This window comes from Molossus molossus, unplaced genomic scaffold, assembly GCF_014108415.1.
Source record: "Molossus molossus isolate mMolMol1 unplaced genomic scaffold, mMolMol1.p scaffold_m16_p_21, whole genome shotgun sequence".
Classification (NCBI taxonomy): domain Eukaryota; kingdom Metazoa; phylum Chordata; class Mammalia; order Chiroptera; family Molossidae; genus Molossus; species Molossus molossus.
The window spans coordinates 47758656-47772927 of NW_023425357.1; the positions used below are offsets into that span (position 1 = coordinate 47758656).

General features: G+C 57.3%; 1 protein-coding gene across 1 annotated transcript in view; it reads left to right on the forward strand.

Moving 5' to 3' along the window:
• Positions 1-11188: 11188 nt before the first annotated feature.
• The window catches only part of ZNF423 (zinc finger protein 423), a 267618-nt gene continuing 264534 nt past the window's right edge, over positions 11189-14272 (forward strand). The window contains exon 1 of the mRNA XM_036274427.1: positions 11189-11560. Within this exon, the coding sequence (XP_036130320.1) occupies positions 11521-11560 (40 nt within the window). The 5' untranslated portion in view covers positions 11189-11520. The remainder of the gene's footprint in view (positions 11561-14272) is intronic.

Here is a 14272-nt window from a genome sequence, read left to right on the forward strand (position 1 = left end):
CATTTTTAATTTTTTGAGATAACATTATAGTGTTTTCCATAGTGGCTGCACCAGTCTGCATTCCCACCAGCAGTGTGCTAGAGTCCCCTGTTCTCCACACCCTCCCCAGCACTTGTTTGATGGTTTGTTGATGGCAGCCATTCTGACAGGTGTGAGGAGATAGTCACTGTCATTTTAATTTGCATCTCCCTGATGATTAGTGATGCTGAGCATTGTTTCATATGTCTCTTGGCCATTTGTATGTCCTGTTTGAAGAGGTGTCTATTCAGGTCTTCTGCCCATTTTTTAATTGGATTGTCTTCCTTTTGTTGACTTGAATGAACACTCTATATATTTTGGAAATTAACCCCTTATACAATGTATCATTGGCAAATATGTTCTTCCATACAGTGAGTTCCATTTTCATTTTGATGCTGGTTTCTTTTGCTGTGCAGAAGCTTTTTAGTTTGATGTTGTCCCATGTATTAATTTTTTCCTTTGTTTCTTTTGCCCTAGGCGATGTATCGGTAAAAATTCTGCTATGTGTGATGTCTGAGATTTTGCTGCCTACATTTTCTTCTAGAATTTTTATGGTTTCATGAGTGACATTTAAGTCTTTTATCCATTTTGAGTTTATTCTTGTGCATGGTGTAAGTTGGTGGTCTAGTTTCATTTTTTTGCATGTAGCTGTCCAATTTCCCCGACACCATTTATTGAAGAGTCTGTCTTTACTCCATTGTATGCTCTTGACTCCTTTGTCAAATATTAATTGAGCATAATGTCTTGGGTCGATTTCTGGGTTCTCTGTTCCTGGGGCAGCATTTTAAACAGGAGGGGCTTAGATCTAGCTGGAGAGGGTTGAGGGGACCTAGGAGATTTGACTTCAAGCCACATTGGAGTAAGGTCAAGAAAACATCAAATGTCCGTATCAAATAAAGCCAGCCCCCAACAACATGTATTGGGGGCATACGGGTATATGCTGTATTATTTTTGGCTTGTTTGAAATCTTTTGTCATTAAAAATTAAAACAAAAGAATGTGGGAGTTGATGGAGACTTGATGAAAAGATATCCCTCCACGCAGACTTGCCACCTGATAAAATCATCTGTGGTTCCCAGACATCATCTTTATATCTGTCTACCTATGTCTATTCAAATATCTATCCATCTAACATCAATCTATCCACACTACGCTTCCGGCAAGGTGTAGAAACTGAAATTAACCCACTGCGCAGGAGGAAACCTCCATCTTTGGAGAGAGAGAAGTCCTAGGTCTGTCCCTTCAGGGCTGTGTGACCTTGGGCCAGTGATAACACCACGTGGGCATCTCTCAGAAGAGGCCTAAGAGGGCAGGGCTCGCTGCAGGACGTTGGCTGGGCCTTGGGGTGCCGTACTGGGAAGGAAGATGTGCAAAGGAGAGAGGGAGCTTGTGTGCCCCCATGCCCAAGGGGGGTTCCTGGAAACTCCATGGGGGTTCAGAGGGCCTAGGAGGGGGAATCTGTTTGCAGGTCTGTTGACGTTTTGAAGGCTGGTTGGCATCCCAAGGGAGGCAGTGTCTCCATGGCCACCCTGGGGACCTGGGGCAAGGCTCCCGGCAGGAGAGGTGGGCACTGGAGCTTAGCTCTCTGGCCACGCTGGGAGGCCCCTGGGGGTGAGGTGGCCAGCTGGGGAGCTGCCCAAGTTGGGGCACTGGGTGGTGTTCCCTCTTCCTTACACACCACCCCTGCCACCCTGTAACCCTGGCAGGCAGCAAGGGGACTTGGGGACCTGGATTCTCTAGAGGGCCCAATCCCACTTAAAAACATATTTAAAATTCTTAAACAAGTCATCAAAATTTTAAATTAAGTGCAGCCCGGTTTGTGTAGCTCATGCGCCAGGAGGTCACCAGTTCGATTCCCGGTCAGGGCACATGCCCAGGTTGTAGGCCCGATCCCCAGTGGGGGGCGTGTAGGAGGTGGCCAGTTGATGTTCTCTCTCATCGATGTTTCTATTTCTCTCTCCCTCTCCCTTTCTCTTTCTCTAAAAATCAATAAAGAAAAACATTTTTTTAAATAAAAAATAAGGGCCACAGATGATGGATCCCACCTCTTTGTCCTTGGAGCCCCGTGGGCTCTCCTGTCTCCTGGCCTCATCGCCTGGCCAGCTCAGTTCCGGAGACACTGGGCTTTGTGACTCCTGCTGGACCCCTCGCAGGAGAAGTGAGGGATGGGTGTCAGGTGCAGGGCTGGACCACCCACACATCAGTCTCCTTGCCCGGGCTGGAGGCAGGCCAAGGACCTTGCTGCCTTGCCCAGCTGCACCCTCGCACCTGACCCAGTGCCTGTCACGGAGTAGACCCCAGAGGTCGCAAATATGTATTTGTTGGGTGAAGAAAACAAGTGGTTACATTTGCAGACAGTAAGAAGTAACTTTTCTGAGCACTATCCTACCTGCTTTATATATTTGCTCATAACCCTCACAACAGCCCTACAGAGTAGCTACGGACATGTCCCCTTTTCACAGACGAGGCCAAAGAGGCCCAGAGAAATAAAACAACTTGCTGGGAGGGAGGGGAGCTGAGAACACGCTGCAGGTGATCTGCTCTCAGGCCTCACCTATTACAAAAAATGCCTTCCCCGTCCCATCCAGCAGCCGCAGGACATTCGGGCGCCTTGCCTCCTCCCACCCCCGACTCCCGGCATTTCTCTGCTGCCTGGTTTTGGAGTTGGGAGCCTTGGCTTCAAGAGTCAGCTCTGCCATTGTTGGCCATGTGACCTTGGGCATGTCTGTTTCTCCCTGGACTCGGTTTCCCCACCTTTCCAGCCAGCTGGTTGGACTGGCTTATCTCACAGGGCTCTTGCAGGTCTGAAGCCCGGAACCCTGCTACTATGGGGGGACGGGTTTTTCACTTTCTGCCTTGACAAACAGGCTCTCCAGGAGCCCTTGGCTCGGCCGGATGGCGGCCCTCTCCCAGGGGCAGGAGAAGGTTTGGAATGCTGGCAGAAACTTCCCGAATCCTCCCCTCACTCCCGCTGTGGCCTTGGCTCTGGGTGGGGGCTCCAGGGCCTCGCGCAGTGGGTGCCGGAGGCCGGAGCCTTTGTCTGCCGCAGGAGGCCAGCCAGGCCCTGCGGCTGCCGCGGCCCCTGCCCAGGCCGGGGAGATGGTTTTTTCTCCCTGCGTGTTGCAGCTGGGACCGTTTATAATAGGAAAAAAAAAAAAAAAAAAGGACGAGAATGACCAGGCCAGTCGGCTGGAAAAGAAAGAGACTTAAAAAGAGAAGGGCTGTTCTCCTGCGGAGGCTTTGGTTCAGCAGAAAGTTTTAGTTCCTTTCTGAAAGGCGTTCGGGCTTTTGAAGTCCCCTGCGGGAGCTCCCTCTGGCCCCTGGGAAGCCAGGCCTGGCACGTCCCAATGTGCGTGACCAGGGTGGGGCCAGGCACTCAGAGGAGGCAGCAGCAGCCCTGGCAAGTGCTGTGCCGGCTGGGTCCACTGGGTCCGAGCCTGGCCCCTCTGCCCCCAGCCCGGGCCCCACCACCTTTCTCGGGCAGCCTTCCACCTGGATCCCTCTGCTCCCTCTGGCTTTGCCGCTGGCCTGGTGCTGGTTGGGCCAGAGGGCAGGAGGTACCCCAGTTCTGCTGCTTCATTTGCTCAGAGAACCAGAGAGAGCTCACAAACGGGGAGACCGAGGCAGAGAGAGGGCTGGCCCGAGGCCTCCCAGGGAGCCTGAGCTTACGAGTGGGTGTCCTGGGTGCTCTGCCTGGAAATGTTAACCGTAGCGGACAGCGTTAAGCACGTACAGGATGGAAGGACCTAGTTAATGGATCCAGGGAACTGGCAGATACAAAGAGATGAATGTCTGCTCTCCGGGGAGCTGCCTTACCAGCTCTGTCCTGTTGCCTTAGCTAGTTCTGGTCCTTGCAAATGAGCTCTCCTCCTTGTCAGCCCATCGCTTAGCGGGCCATAGCCACAGCCACCCCCGAAGGGCCACCATCAGAACATGACACTTACCGAGCGCCCGCCCAGGCGTCGGACAGCGCTGCTGAGTCTGTGCCTGCCCAGGCCCTCGAGGCAGGTCCACGGTGATATCTTTCTGCTCACCAGCCCTCCCTATGCTACCGGCGTTTTTCTCCTCGTTTTATAAAGCAGGTTGCTTTGCCCTGGGGTTTGAATCCAGGCTTGTCTGGCTCCAGAGGCTGAGTCCTCTCCACGACAGGCTCTGTTCTGCGTTCTTCCCAGCCTGCCTCTGGCTTCCCTGGTCCACTTGCTTCTCTAATCACCGTGATTTGCTGGCATGAAGTGGTCACCCTGGCGTGATGTGGGTGCCTAGGCAAATCCAGGACTCTGCCCTGAAATAGCTCCGACCTAGCTGGGTGGGCACAGCTTTCTACCCATTGGCCTCTGCCATCCTTCAGAAACCCTTTAAATAAAATGTTGTTTGCACGGGTGTCTTGGGCACGGCCTCTGTGTGCTGCATGGTCGGGATGCTCTCTCGGTGCCACCACTAGGCTCTGAGCATCTTAGAGCACTGGGGATAGTGTGGGGAGCAGCCTGGACGTGGCCCCAATGATCCTGCTTCCCTTCTTCCTGCCCGTGGGCATCGGGTCCCCATCTACATGCGCCAGCCCAGGGACCATGCATGCTGATGCTCTCCATGACATTTCTCTTAGGCTTGGACACCTGGTAGGTTCTTTTCACAAAGGTAGGGGTTGGGAGGGAACAGTGCCCAGGACACAACCCAACATCAATTTTGTTTTTTTTTTTGCAAAATGCTCTCAATCAGTTTGATGCTGCACACGCTTCGGTTCTTTTAGGTAAATAATAATTGTCACCAAAGAGGTTGGAGGTGGGTGAGGGTTTGCACTCACCTATAACCTCTCTACCAGGTGACAGGGAAGGAGTCTCTGAGCAAATCCTGACTCGCACACGTGTACTCATTGAAGCAGGGTCACCGCGAGGACCAAACAGGTCTACACTAGAGCCAGGTTTGTGAGCTCAGCAGAGTCCTAGCATTCTGTCCTTGAAGGTCATCTGACCACAGACAAACTCTGTCACACTCTGGGCAGGGTCCTGTGTCCTTGGCTGGGCACCATTTAGTCAGAAACCCTATCTAATGCTGGATACAGGACCCTCGAGGGATTGAGCCGGGGTGCCCTGGGGGTGCCCTGAGGGTACAGGTCTGTTCAGATAAGGTGGGGAGTGTCTTGAGACTGTTTTGCTAAACCATACCTCGAACGCCTTTAATTCCACCAATGAGAGCCCATTTCTAAATTGATCACATTTTTTGATATCCTTTCGCTAATTAGCAAAACATTGGTGGCTGACCGAGCTCCTGACGGCCAGAGGCCTTGTGACCAGTCCGGAGTTTGCCCCTGCCTGGCATGATCACTTACAGGTCAAGCTTAGAACACTGGACACCCATTACGTTCATTACAGTGGTTAAGTTTTTGGGGAGTCAAAAGTCATACACAGATTTTGGGCTTTGTGGGGTGTCGGCATCTCTAAGTCCTGTGTTGTTCAAGATCAACCGCATGCTCCTGTTCTGTTTTTAAAATGAATCGCTGGCATTGTTAAAGGAGCATTTTAAGAAAACAGAGCAACAGGTGAGCCGGGTCGCGTGTTGAGCTCCGGGCCAGCTGGAGGTGCCCTGGGCGAGGTGCTGGGGCAGGAGCTTCGAGCTTTCGCAGGGTGTGAGTCCACTGCGGCCCTCCTGCCAAGTTGGTTTCTTTGCTGCCTTGTGGGTGTTCCCTACAAAGACTGCTGACGCTCCAAGACTTAAATAATTATAACAATGATGATAAACTAGAGATGGCTTTCCCAGCTGAACAGAAACTGGAGGAGACAAGGAGGTTCCCACACCGCCTTATTGTTTTTGGCCCTGAATTCCCACAGCCCCGGGGAGGCGGATGTCTGGGCACACTGCGGCCTCTTTGAGCTGTGGCTATGGGGGGGTCGCTGGGGACCCTTGGGGAATTTCATCTGCAGGGATTTCCCTCTCGGAACACCAGGCTGAGAAATAAGAGCAGAGAGGGGTGTCTTCTCTTTCGCCTGACTCCGTTCTGCATCTTTAGAAGCTTCCAGACCAAACTCTGTGAAAGGAACCCTCAACACTGCAAACTGCTGTGGGGGCAGGGAAGACCCAGATGGGTGGCTGCCAGCTCCTGACAGGTTCACCCAGAGGGCAGAGCCATTGCCTCCCTTGTACCCCCCAGGACACAAGCGTCTGAGGAAACCTGGGCTCCATGAATAAAATAAAAACGCAAAGGAGAAAAAGGAAAAATCAAGTCCACTCAAACAGCCCTCTCAACAGACCTAACTGCAGGAAAGCTTCTAGAGAGCAGGGCCGTGTCTGTCTTCAGGGAACCCCAGCAGAAAGGGGGCTTGCCAGGGCAAGGACAGAATCTGCAGTTGTGAGGCTGGCGTCTCTCTCCAGAAATATGGTTGACCTTGAGGGTGGTGAAGGCGAAGACAGGGAGGGAAGGAAGTAGAGGCCTCGTGGCTTATGTCTGGGCCATGCAGGCAGCTCGGACTAACACGGAACCCTCAGAACAACTCCATAGGGTCCCTGCTGTCTGTACCCCCATTTTGCAGATGAGAAGGTGGAGGCACAGAGAGCCCTTCGCTGGAGGAAGCCATGAGGGGAGCCGCATTGGAGGAGGGATCAGATCGGCCCCTAAGCCTGGCTGTGGTTGCCCACTCTGGCCCTTGGCTCGGAGCTGTGACAACTTCCCCTCGGAATCACCCAGCTACTTCCCACCTCAGGCCCTTTACACACACGCTTCTCTCTGCCAGCAACTCAGGCTCCCTCCTCCTCCTCCAGGCTCTCAGCCAGACCACCACTGAGACCCTCTGTGTTTTGGCCTCATTTACACTGTACTTTTCCTTCTCAGGATTGTTTGAAACTGGAATTAAATAATTATTTATGTGGCCATTTATTAAAAGTCAGCCTCCCCATGAGAGAACAAGTCCCAGCAAGGCGGGCCTGGGGTCCTTGTTCATTATTTTACCCTCAGTTCTGGCACACAGTAGGCACACAATCAATCAATAAATGTTGAATAAACAAATGAACAGAGGAATGAACTTCTTTCCTGGGGGGAGTCTGGGGGGGTAATCTTCCCTCCCCAGGATGACTGTTCCTTATCAGCTGATGCAAGTTTGCCTGGGAGAGAGCATGACTTTCAAGTAATAAAACGGTAAACAGAAGTCACAAATTTAGATTGTATATATTTGTGCACTTAAAGTGCACATGCGCATGGGTGTGCATGGGTGCGTGTGGATGGGGAGAAGGCAGTCATTTGGTCGCTTTCGGCAAAGCACCCCTTGCCCTACCCTTGGGACTCTTCCGGGATACTGGTTTCCAGGCTGCAAAAGAACCCTATTTTATTTTGCTTTATTGTCCTACCTTGTTTTTGGCACCCACGGCCTCTCCTGCTCTGGGTGACACCTGCTTCTTTTTGAAACTCGGGGAAGAAGCCCCACCTGCTGTGTCTGGCTCATGATTAGGACCAAGCACAACTGGGTGGCACAAGGCAGCACCTTGGCCGGGAGGTGCCCCTCCTCCAGCGTAGCCATGACTTGGAAGAAGACACCCATTCATGGTAGCAGGTCTTACTTGTTTTCAAAAACATCAACCTGTCACTTCTCTTGCATTTACGCTGGTGGCTTCTCACAGTCCACAGAGGGTTTTCCCAGCCATTCCTCTGGGGAGGGCGGCTGAAGGAGAGGTGGTGGGGCCCTTCCCACAGGGGGGCCCAGACCCTCGTATGCCCTGCTGGAAGCAGGTACCTGGGGTATAAGATGCCATCTGAAAAATGACCTTTGTCTGGTCCCAGGTCACCAGGCTGGTGAGAAGCAAGGCCCAGGAGGCATGCCAGTTAGCCTCGCTCCCGGCTGGTGCCCCCTGAGACCCTTCAAGTAGGAGTTACAGGCTTTTTGCTGCTCTGGAATTTTCCTTAAAATAGCTTTTTTTTTTCCCCTGGAAGGAGTTAAAAATGAAACAAGCTTCAGAGAAAGTGGGGGAGGTGGGGCCCAGGTCCAGCTCCCCCCACACCCTGACTCCACTGAGCTGTGAGATAGCAGCCGGGTCCTGGTGGGGGGAGCAGGGAGGGGGGAGCGAACACGCTCCACTGCCACCCACGACTCCAAACAACTTTGCGCCCTTCTCCAGGACTCCCAGCTTTTGTGGATTGGTTCTGGGTAGGCTGGCCCCCGCCCCATCATGTTACCCCCACCTCTGGCCCCTGGGCCTTCTACAGTTCCCTGTGGGTGGCAAAGGGCAGCCCTGTGGGCTCTTGGCCCCTGGCTCCCTCCTTTCCTCCAGAACACCCCTTCCCCACTGAGCTTCTGTCCACACCCCTCTGTCCAGGCTCCTGGCTGGGCAGGCCTGGGGGCTGCTCTCCGCCCCTTCCTCCAAGGAGAGGCAGCCTGCAGCGAGGGCACCCCGAGCCAGGCCAATCCCCCCTCCCCCAGCGAGTGCCATCTGCCGCCTGTCAGCCTCTCTCCGCGGGCCTCGATCCCAGGCGCCGGCGGGGGTGGGGGAGCTGCTGATTCGGCCCCTCCTTCCTGGCTCCTTCCCAGGCGCCTCACGGCCTCTGCCCTCGCTTTGGCCCTTGGCACCCCTCTCAGCCTAACCCCGGCCATCCCGGAGCTGCGGGGGGCAGCTCCCACTTTCCTCGGGAAGACCGAGGCTTTGGACACTGTCAGACGCAATAGCTGGGGAGGGTGGTGACCCGGGGGTGGGGGTGAGATCGTCACTCGAGGAGGGGTCGACCCTCGGGGACTGGGTCGCAGCTCGGGGACTTCTCTGTCCTGGTCGCTCTGGGGACGCCTCCTGGTTCTGTCTCCCGGTGTCCAGGTGTCCCGCTGGTCTTCGCGTCTCGCCCGACTGTACCTCGGAGGCCGCCTCGAGAGCGCAAGCTTGTTCCCCTCCTCCCTCAGGCCTTTCCCCGCACCCACGGCCCTCGCTCCCCGGCCGCGGGACTTCGAGGCGGCGTCGCCCCAGCAATCAGCTCAGCCCCCTGCTCGGAGAGGGGAGCAGGGCCGGGTGGGACTGCGGGCCCGGCTGGCGGGCGAGCGGGCTTGGGAACGGCGGGGCGCAGGCGCCCTGCTTGGGGCGGGCGCCGCTGCCCGGCCGGCCCGGCGCGGCTCTCAGCGGGCAGCGGATTTTTCCGTGAGAGGTTGCCCTGGGTAACTAGTCTCCGGCGGGACACAGTCCTCCCCTCTCCAAGTGGCAATTTATTGATCCGCGAGATTGATAACCCCCAGCGCCGCGCCGCGCCGCGCCGCGCCGCGCACCCGCTTGGCTCTGCAGCTCTGGGGCGAGCGGCCCAAGGTGGCGCCACACGCCCAAAAGGGAGGTCGATGTCGGGGCCAGTCCCCCACCCCGGGCCTGGCCGCCTGCTGCTGGTGGGGGAGGGGAGGCTGCAAAGGATCAGTTTAGGGGAGCTTCCTGTGACCAACTTTTCCGAAGTCCGAGCCTCTCCCAGCTGGTTGGAGATCAGAGCCTCAACTGGTCTAGTGCTGCAGTGATGCGAGACGCCCCCTGGTGGCTGGGGCAAAACTTCGTGGAAAGTAGAAGAGGTTTCTTTCGTTAACCGCGGGGAGGGCAGTGCTACAATCCTGTTTTGGAGCTAAGATGGTCCTTTACAGTGTTGACTAAGAAGTGCGCAACCAGACGCGGGAACCCTACAAATGCGGGTTTGGGGGAAACAGTTAGTCCAGTGGCTTAAGAGTCTGTGGATGTGGGGCTCCGAAGGTCTTCAAACACTGACCTTTGAACAAAATCCAAGTGAAAAGCCAGGTCCAGGGATAACTTGTTCATGGGACATAATTTGCGGAGAAGGCAATCTGGGGCAATTCACCCCAGTTTGGTGCCCCCACCCTTCTCTCACTTTGTACAGTTTGTGATGCTGATGCATCTGAGCAAGTTTGACAGCACGCTTGGGCCCCGTGTCTGTTTCCTCCTCCCGCCCCCACTGCCGATAGGGCCCTAGTCAGCGCCCAGCGTGCCGGTGCGGTGTCCGCGCCCGCGCCGTGCCTGCCGCCGCTGCCGCCGCGGTCCGGGTTTTGCGGGCGGCCGGAGCTGTATTTCCAGCGCTGTCCATCGCTCGGTGCTGTTGGCCCTCTCTCCGTCTGATCCGAGCCGGAGCAGTGCGGGGCGCCCCACGGGATCAGAGCGCTCCCCCGCCGGGACTCCGCTCCTCACATCCTCCTGCTGGGACCCGGCTACATTTCCAGCCAAGCCTGGCTTTATTATGTGTCTCTGCAGTGCAGCCCCAGCAGCCGGATCGGGAGGAGGAGAGCCAGCGACCACAAAGAAGACAGGAGCGCAAGGGAGGCTGGCGGGCGGGCCGGCGCCGGCTGGAGCGCGGAGGAGCCGGGGCGCAGCCGCCGCCGCCGCCGCCGCCGCCGCTGCTGGGGAGGACGAGAGCCCAGCCGCCGCCTGCTCGTCCTCCTCCTCTTCCTCCGCCGCCGCCGCGGCCGCCGCCTCCCCTGTCTCCGAGCCCCTGGCCCATGGAGGTAGCTAGCGGGGCCGGCGACTTGGCACCGGCCTGGGGATCGGCTGCGCGCCGCGCGCGCTGAACACCGCAGCCCGAGGGCAGGCAGCGGCGGCCCGGCGCAAGGGCAGAGCGATGCCTGGGGCACGGGTGCGCCTACCCGCCACCGCCTGAGCGCCCCTGCGCGCCCCTTCTTCCTCCGGGGGGCTGGCGACAGATCGAGCCGAGAGCCAGAAAAGGGGGCGTGAGCCAGGGGCCCCCGAGCTGCGGCTTCTGAGCCACTGCTGCCGTTTCGAGCCCCCACCCCCCAAGTAGGCTGAGTTGAGGGACCCCCCCATCCATCATCATCTCCAAACCAGGCGTTTGGGCATTTTTTTAGCCGTGAATATTTATTATTTTTTTGTGCAGCAGGGAATAATTAGAAATATTTTTTCCCCCCGGGGTGTACCGGGCTTCCGTGCTCCCGACCGCCTCCCGGTCTCCTCCCCCCCTGAGACCCCCTCGACTCCAGCCCCGTCCCCCCTCCTCAGATGGGTTCATTGTGAGCTCCGCACCGGGCTGCGTGGCCGGACGCCTGCAAACTTTGCACAAAAATCCGGCAAGGGGCGGAGGAGAAGGAGGAGGAGGGTGAGGGTGGCGGTGGGGTGGGGAGGGAGGGAGGGGGCCGCAGGGGCCGGGGGCCGGCGGGGGGTGGGGAGGAGGAGGGGGGCGGCTTTTTTTTTTTTTTTTTTTTTTGCATAACTCGGCTCGGCCGAGTGGCCTCCGGACTCCCCGCGCCGCTGGGACCGCCGCTGGGACCTCGAGCCCCCGGCTGCCGCATTGCAACAGGCAGGGCCCAGGCGCGCCCCCCGGGCCTCCCCCCGCCCCCGAGCGGCCTCGGCCTGCCCCGGCCGTCCCCCCCAGGGAGGCCGCCCCGGACCTACGATCCGTTCCCCGAAGCCGCCGATCCGGCTGCAAAAAAAAAAGTTTCCGAGAGGCAGGCGTTGGAGAAGGGGGAGAAGGGCAGCCCGGAGCGGCAGGGGGCGGCGGGGGGAGCCGGCCGCGAAGGGCGACGGAGCGTCGGGAGCCCCGGACATGTCCAGGCGGAAGCAAGCGAAGCCGCGCTCGGTGAAAGGTGAGCGAGCGAGGCCGGGCGGAGGCGCGACGAGCGAGGAGGGAGGGAGCGAGCGAGGGAGGAGGAGGGACCGGCGAGCGGGCGGGCGGCCGGGGACCCGCACGAGCGAGCGGGAGGAGGAGGAGGAGGCGGAGGCGGAGGAGGGGGAGGAGGAAGCCGGGATCGGGAGGCGGCGGCGGCGGAGGGGGCGCCGCGGACACCCTCCCTGCCCCGACCCTCTCCAGCCCGGCGCCGCCGCCTGCGGTGGACCTGGGCCTGGGGGCGCCGCGGAGGGGCCCTCGCTGCTTCCTGCGTGCTGACCCCGGGCCCGCGTGGCCAATCAAGGGGTGCGGGCCCAACTTGGCGGGGATTGCAAATCTCGGTGGTGGCGGGCGGGCCGGCCGGCGGGAGGAAGGAAGAGGCGGTGAGGCCGGACTCCCGGGAGGCTGGCAGCTCCAAGGCCACTGTCTCTGGGCCCCGGGCCTCGCCGCCTTTCCCCGACCCCCACCTTGTCGCCCCGGGACTCGGAGGGCTGGGAGCATTGCTTGCACGCTGCCCGGCCACCGGGTGTCCCCTGGCCACACTGCGCACCCGACTCGGGCCCCCGCACTTCCTGCTTCTTCCACCCGGCCAGGAGCCTCCGGCAGGAGTTCATTGTCTGCGCTGCACTGGCGGGACGCAGGTCCCCGGGGGAGTTCAGCGACTGCTGGCGCGCCCTTCTGTGGAGGGCGCCCGGACCCTACTCGGTGCACCCGCACCCGCACCTGCACCCCTAGACACCCAGGCCAGCTTCCAGTATGTTTCCCTGGAGTGCACACATTTGTGAGGACACACACACACACACACACACACACACACACACATACACACACACCCCTTGTCTTCTTGCTCTGCCTTCTATTTCCACCGACGCCCCCATCTTGAGTGGCCCCTGGAGAGGAGACGCCGGCCCTGGGAGAGGCCATGGTAGACTGAACCCCTCCCCTGCGCTTCTCTCCCACCAGCTGCCTCTCCAGGCCTAGCCTGCTGCTTTGTCCCCATTCCAGCCCCTGGCGTGGGTGCCCAGCCGCCCTGGTTGATGACAGAGGAGGGAGAGGATGGTAGCAGCGGAGTCTCTAGAGCCAAAAGTCCTGAGGCCCTTGTCTTCTCCCAACTCCCCTGATGACCTCTGGCCCCAGCCAGTTCTGCTCTGCAAAGTTCATTTCCTGGAGGCCTGCGATGGGGCTCTGGGGCCAGCTCCCTTCCTGCCTGCCAGCCGCCTCCTGGCTGGAAGGCTGGACTGAGCAGGCAGTGGTTGTCCTGAGACACCCGCCACTGCTCTCCTAAATGCCCAGGAGATTCCTGGTACCCCGATCAGCAGAGACCTGGCCAGCTCAGAAGCAGACCAGCTCCGTCCAAACTCTCAGCCACTGGCTGTACCTCCTTTTCTTTTTCCTTGGAGACAAGTGGCTCTCGGTCCCCTCACCCTGACAGGCTTCCCAGTCTGGGACAGCCAGGCCTGCTCCGCAGAACTGGGGGTCAGCGGGGTGTTCTGACTGGGAGACAAGGAAACCAGAAGAGAGACCCCGAGAAGGGGACAGGAAGACAGTAGATGTTTGTCCATTTGTTGATTAGAAGGGCTCTGAGGTTTGAAATGATATTCGATTTCTTTTTCTCGGGCTTACTGCTCACGACTTCAAGAGCCACCGAAGGTGGCCCAGAAGGAAACGCAGAATCCGCATCTCTGGGTGGGGAAACAGTTGCATTTAACCCGGGCAGTTGATTTTGACTTAACTGTACACAGGAGCAGATTTGCCTAAAGGAAGATGTAGAGCTTACGTACGTCTAACATCCATGTATGCCTCCTAACTTTATTTTATTTAAAAAAATTTAGTGATTGATTTTAGAGAGAAAAACATTGATTTGTTGATTACTCCTGTGTGCACTCATTGGCTGACCAGACAGCCTGGAACACTGGCCTACCGCCATGCTCTAACCCACCGAGCTCCGTGCCAGGGCCCTAACTCCGTAGTTCCGAAGGGGAGACGCAGAAACAGAGGTAGAGCTGTTTGCGGTGAACAGATGGGCGGGCGGTTCCGAGCTGCCTGAACTTCGTTCTAGAACCGCTCTGCATCTCTGAGAAAGCTTCAAGAATTGGCCTTCAGCCTTTCATGAAATGAGCCTTGACGTGGCTGTAAATGAGTGACTCTCTCTGGATGTGTATGTGTAGATGTATAGCAGACAGTCCCAGCTAATGCTGAGGGGAAGAGACGGCAAAGTAGGAACAAGGCCAGTCCAGGCATTTTTGCCAAGGGTGGTAAATATCAGCCACAAAGCACCTCTCTGCCCTTGGAGTCTGAGATCCTCCGTTTCTCCCTGTGGTTCTTTGCACTTTCACAAAGCAGCTCCAACCCTTGCTGCTCACCATTTCGCTTTTTATTCAGTTTACTGGGATGAATAGGGTAGAGACCTGGCCACTTATCAAGGGAGGAATTAAGAGAGAAGATAATTTGAAAAGATAAGAGATGCAGCAGGTGATGGATTTATTGCTTTTCAAGAACTGCCCCCCTCCCCCTTTCTCAAGCAATATTCAAAAGTGTGTGCTTGAGTGTAGACAGTTCCACACCAGGCATTAAAAACGACAGGTCCTCACCTTTAAAGATGCTTGAAGGTGCTTCTTAAGGAACAGTGGTGCCTTTTAAATTTTGTTTTATTTTATTTCGCCTCCACTGCTGTGTGTCAGGGCATTGTGGA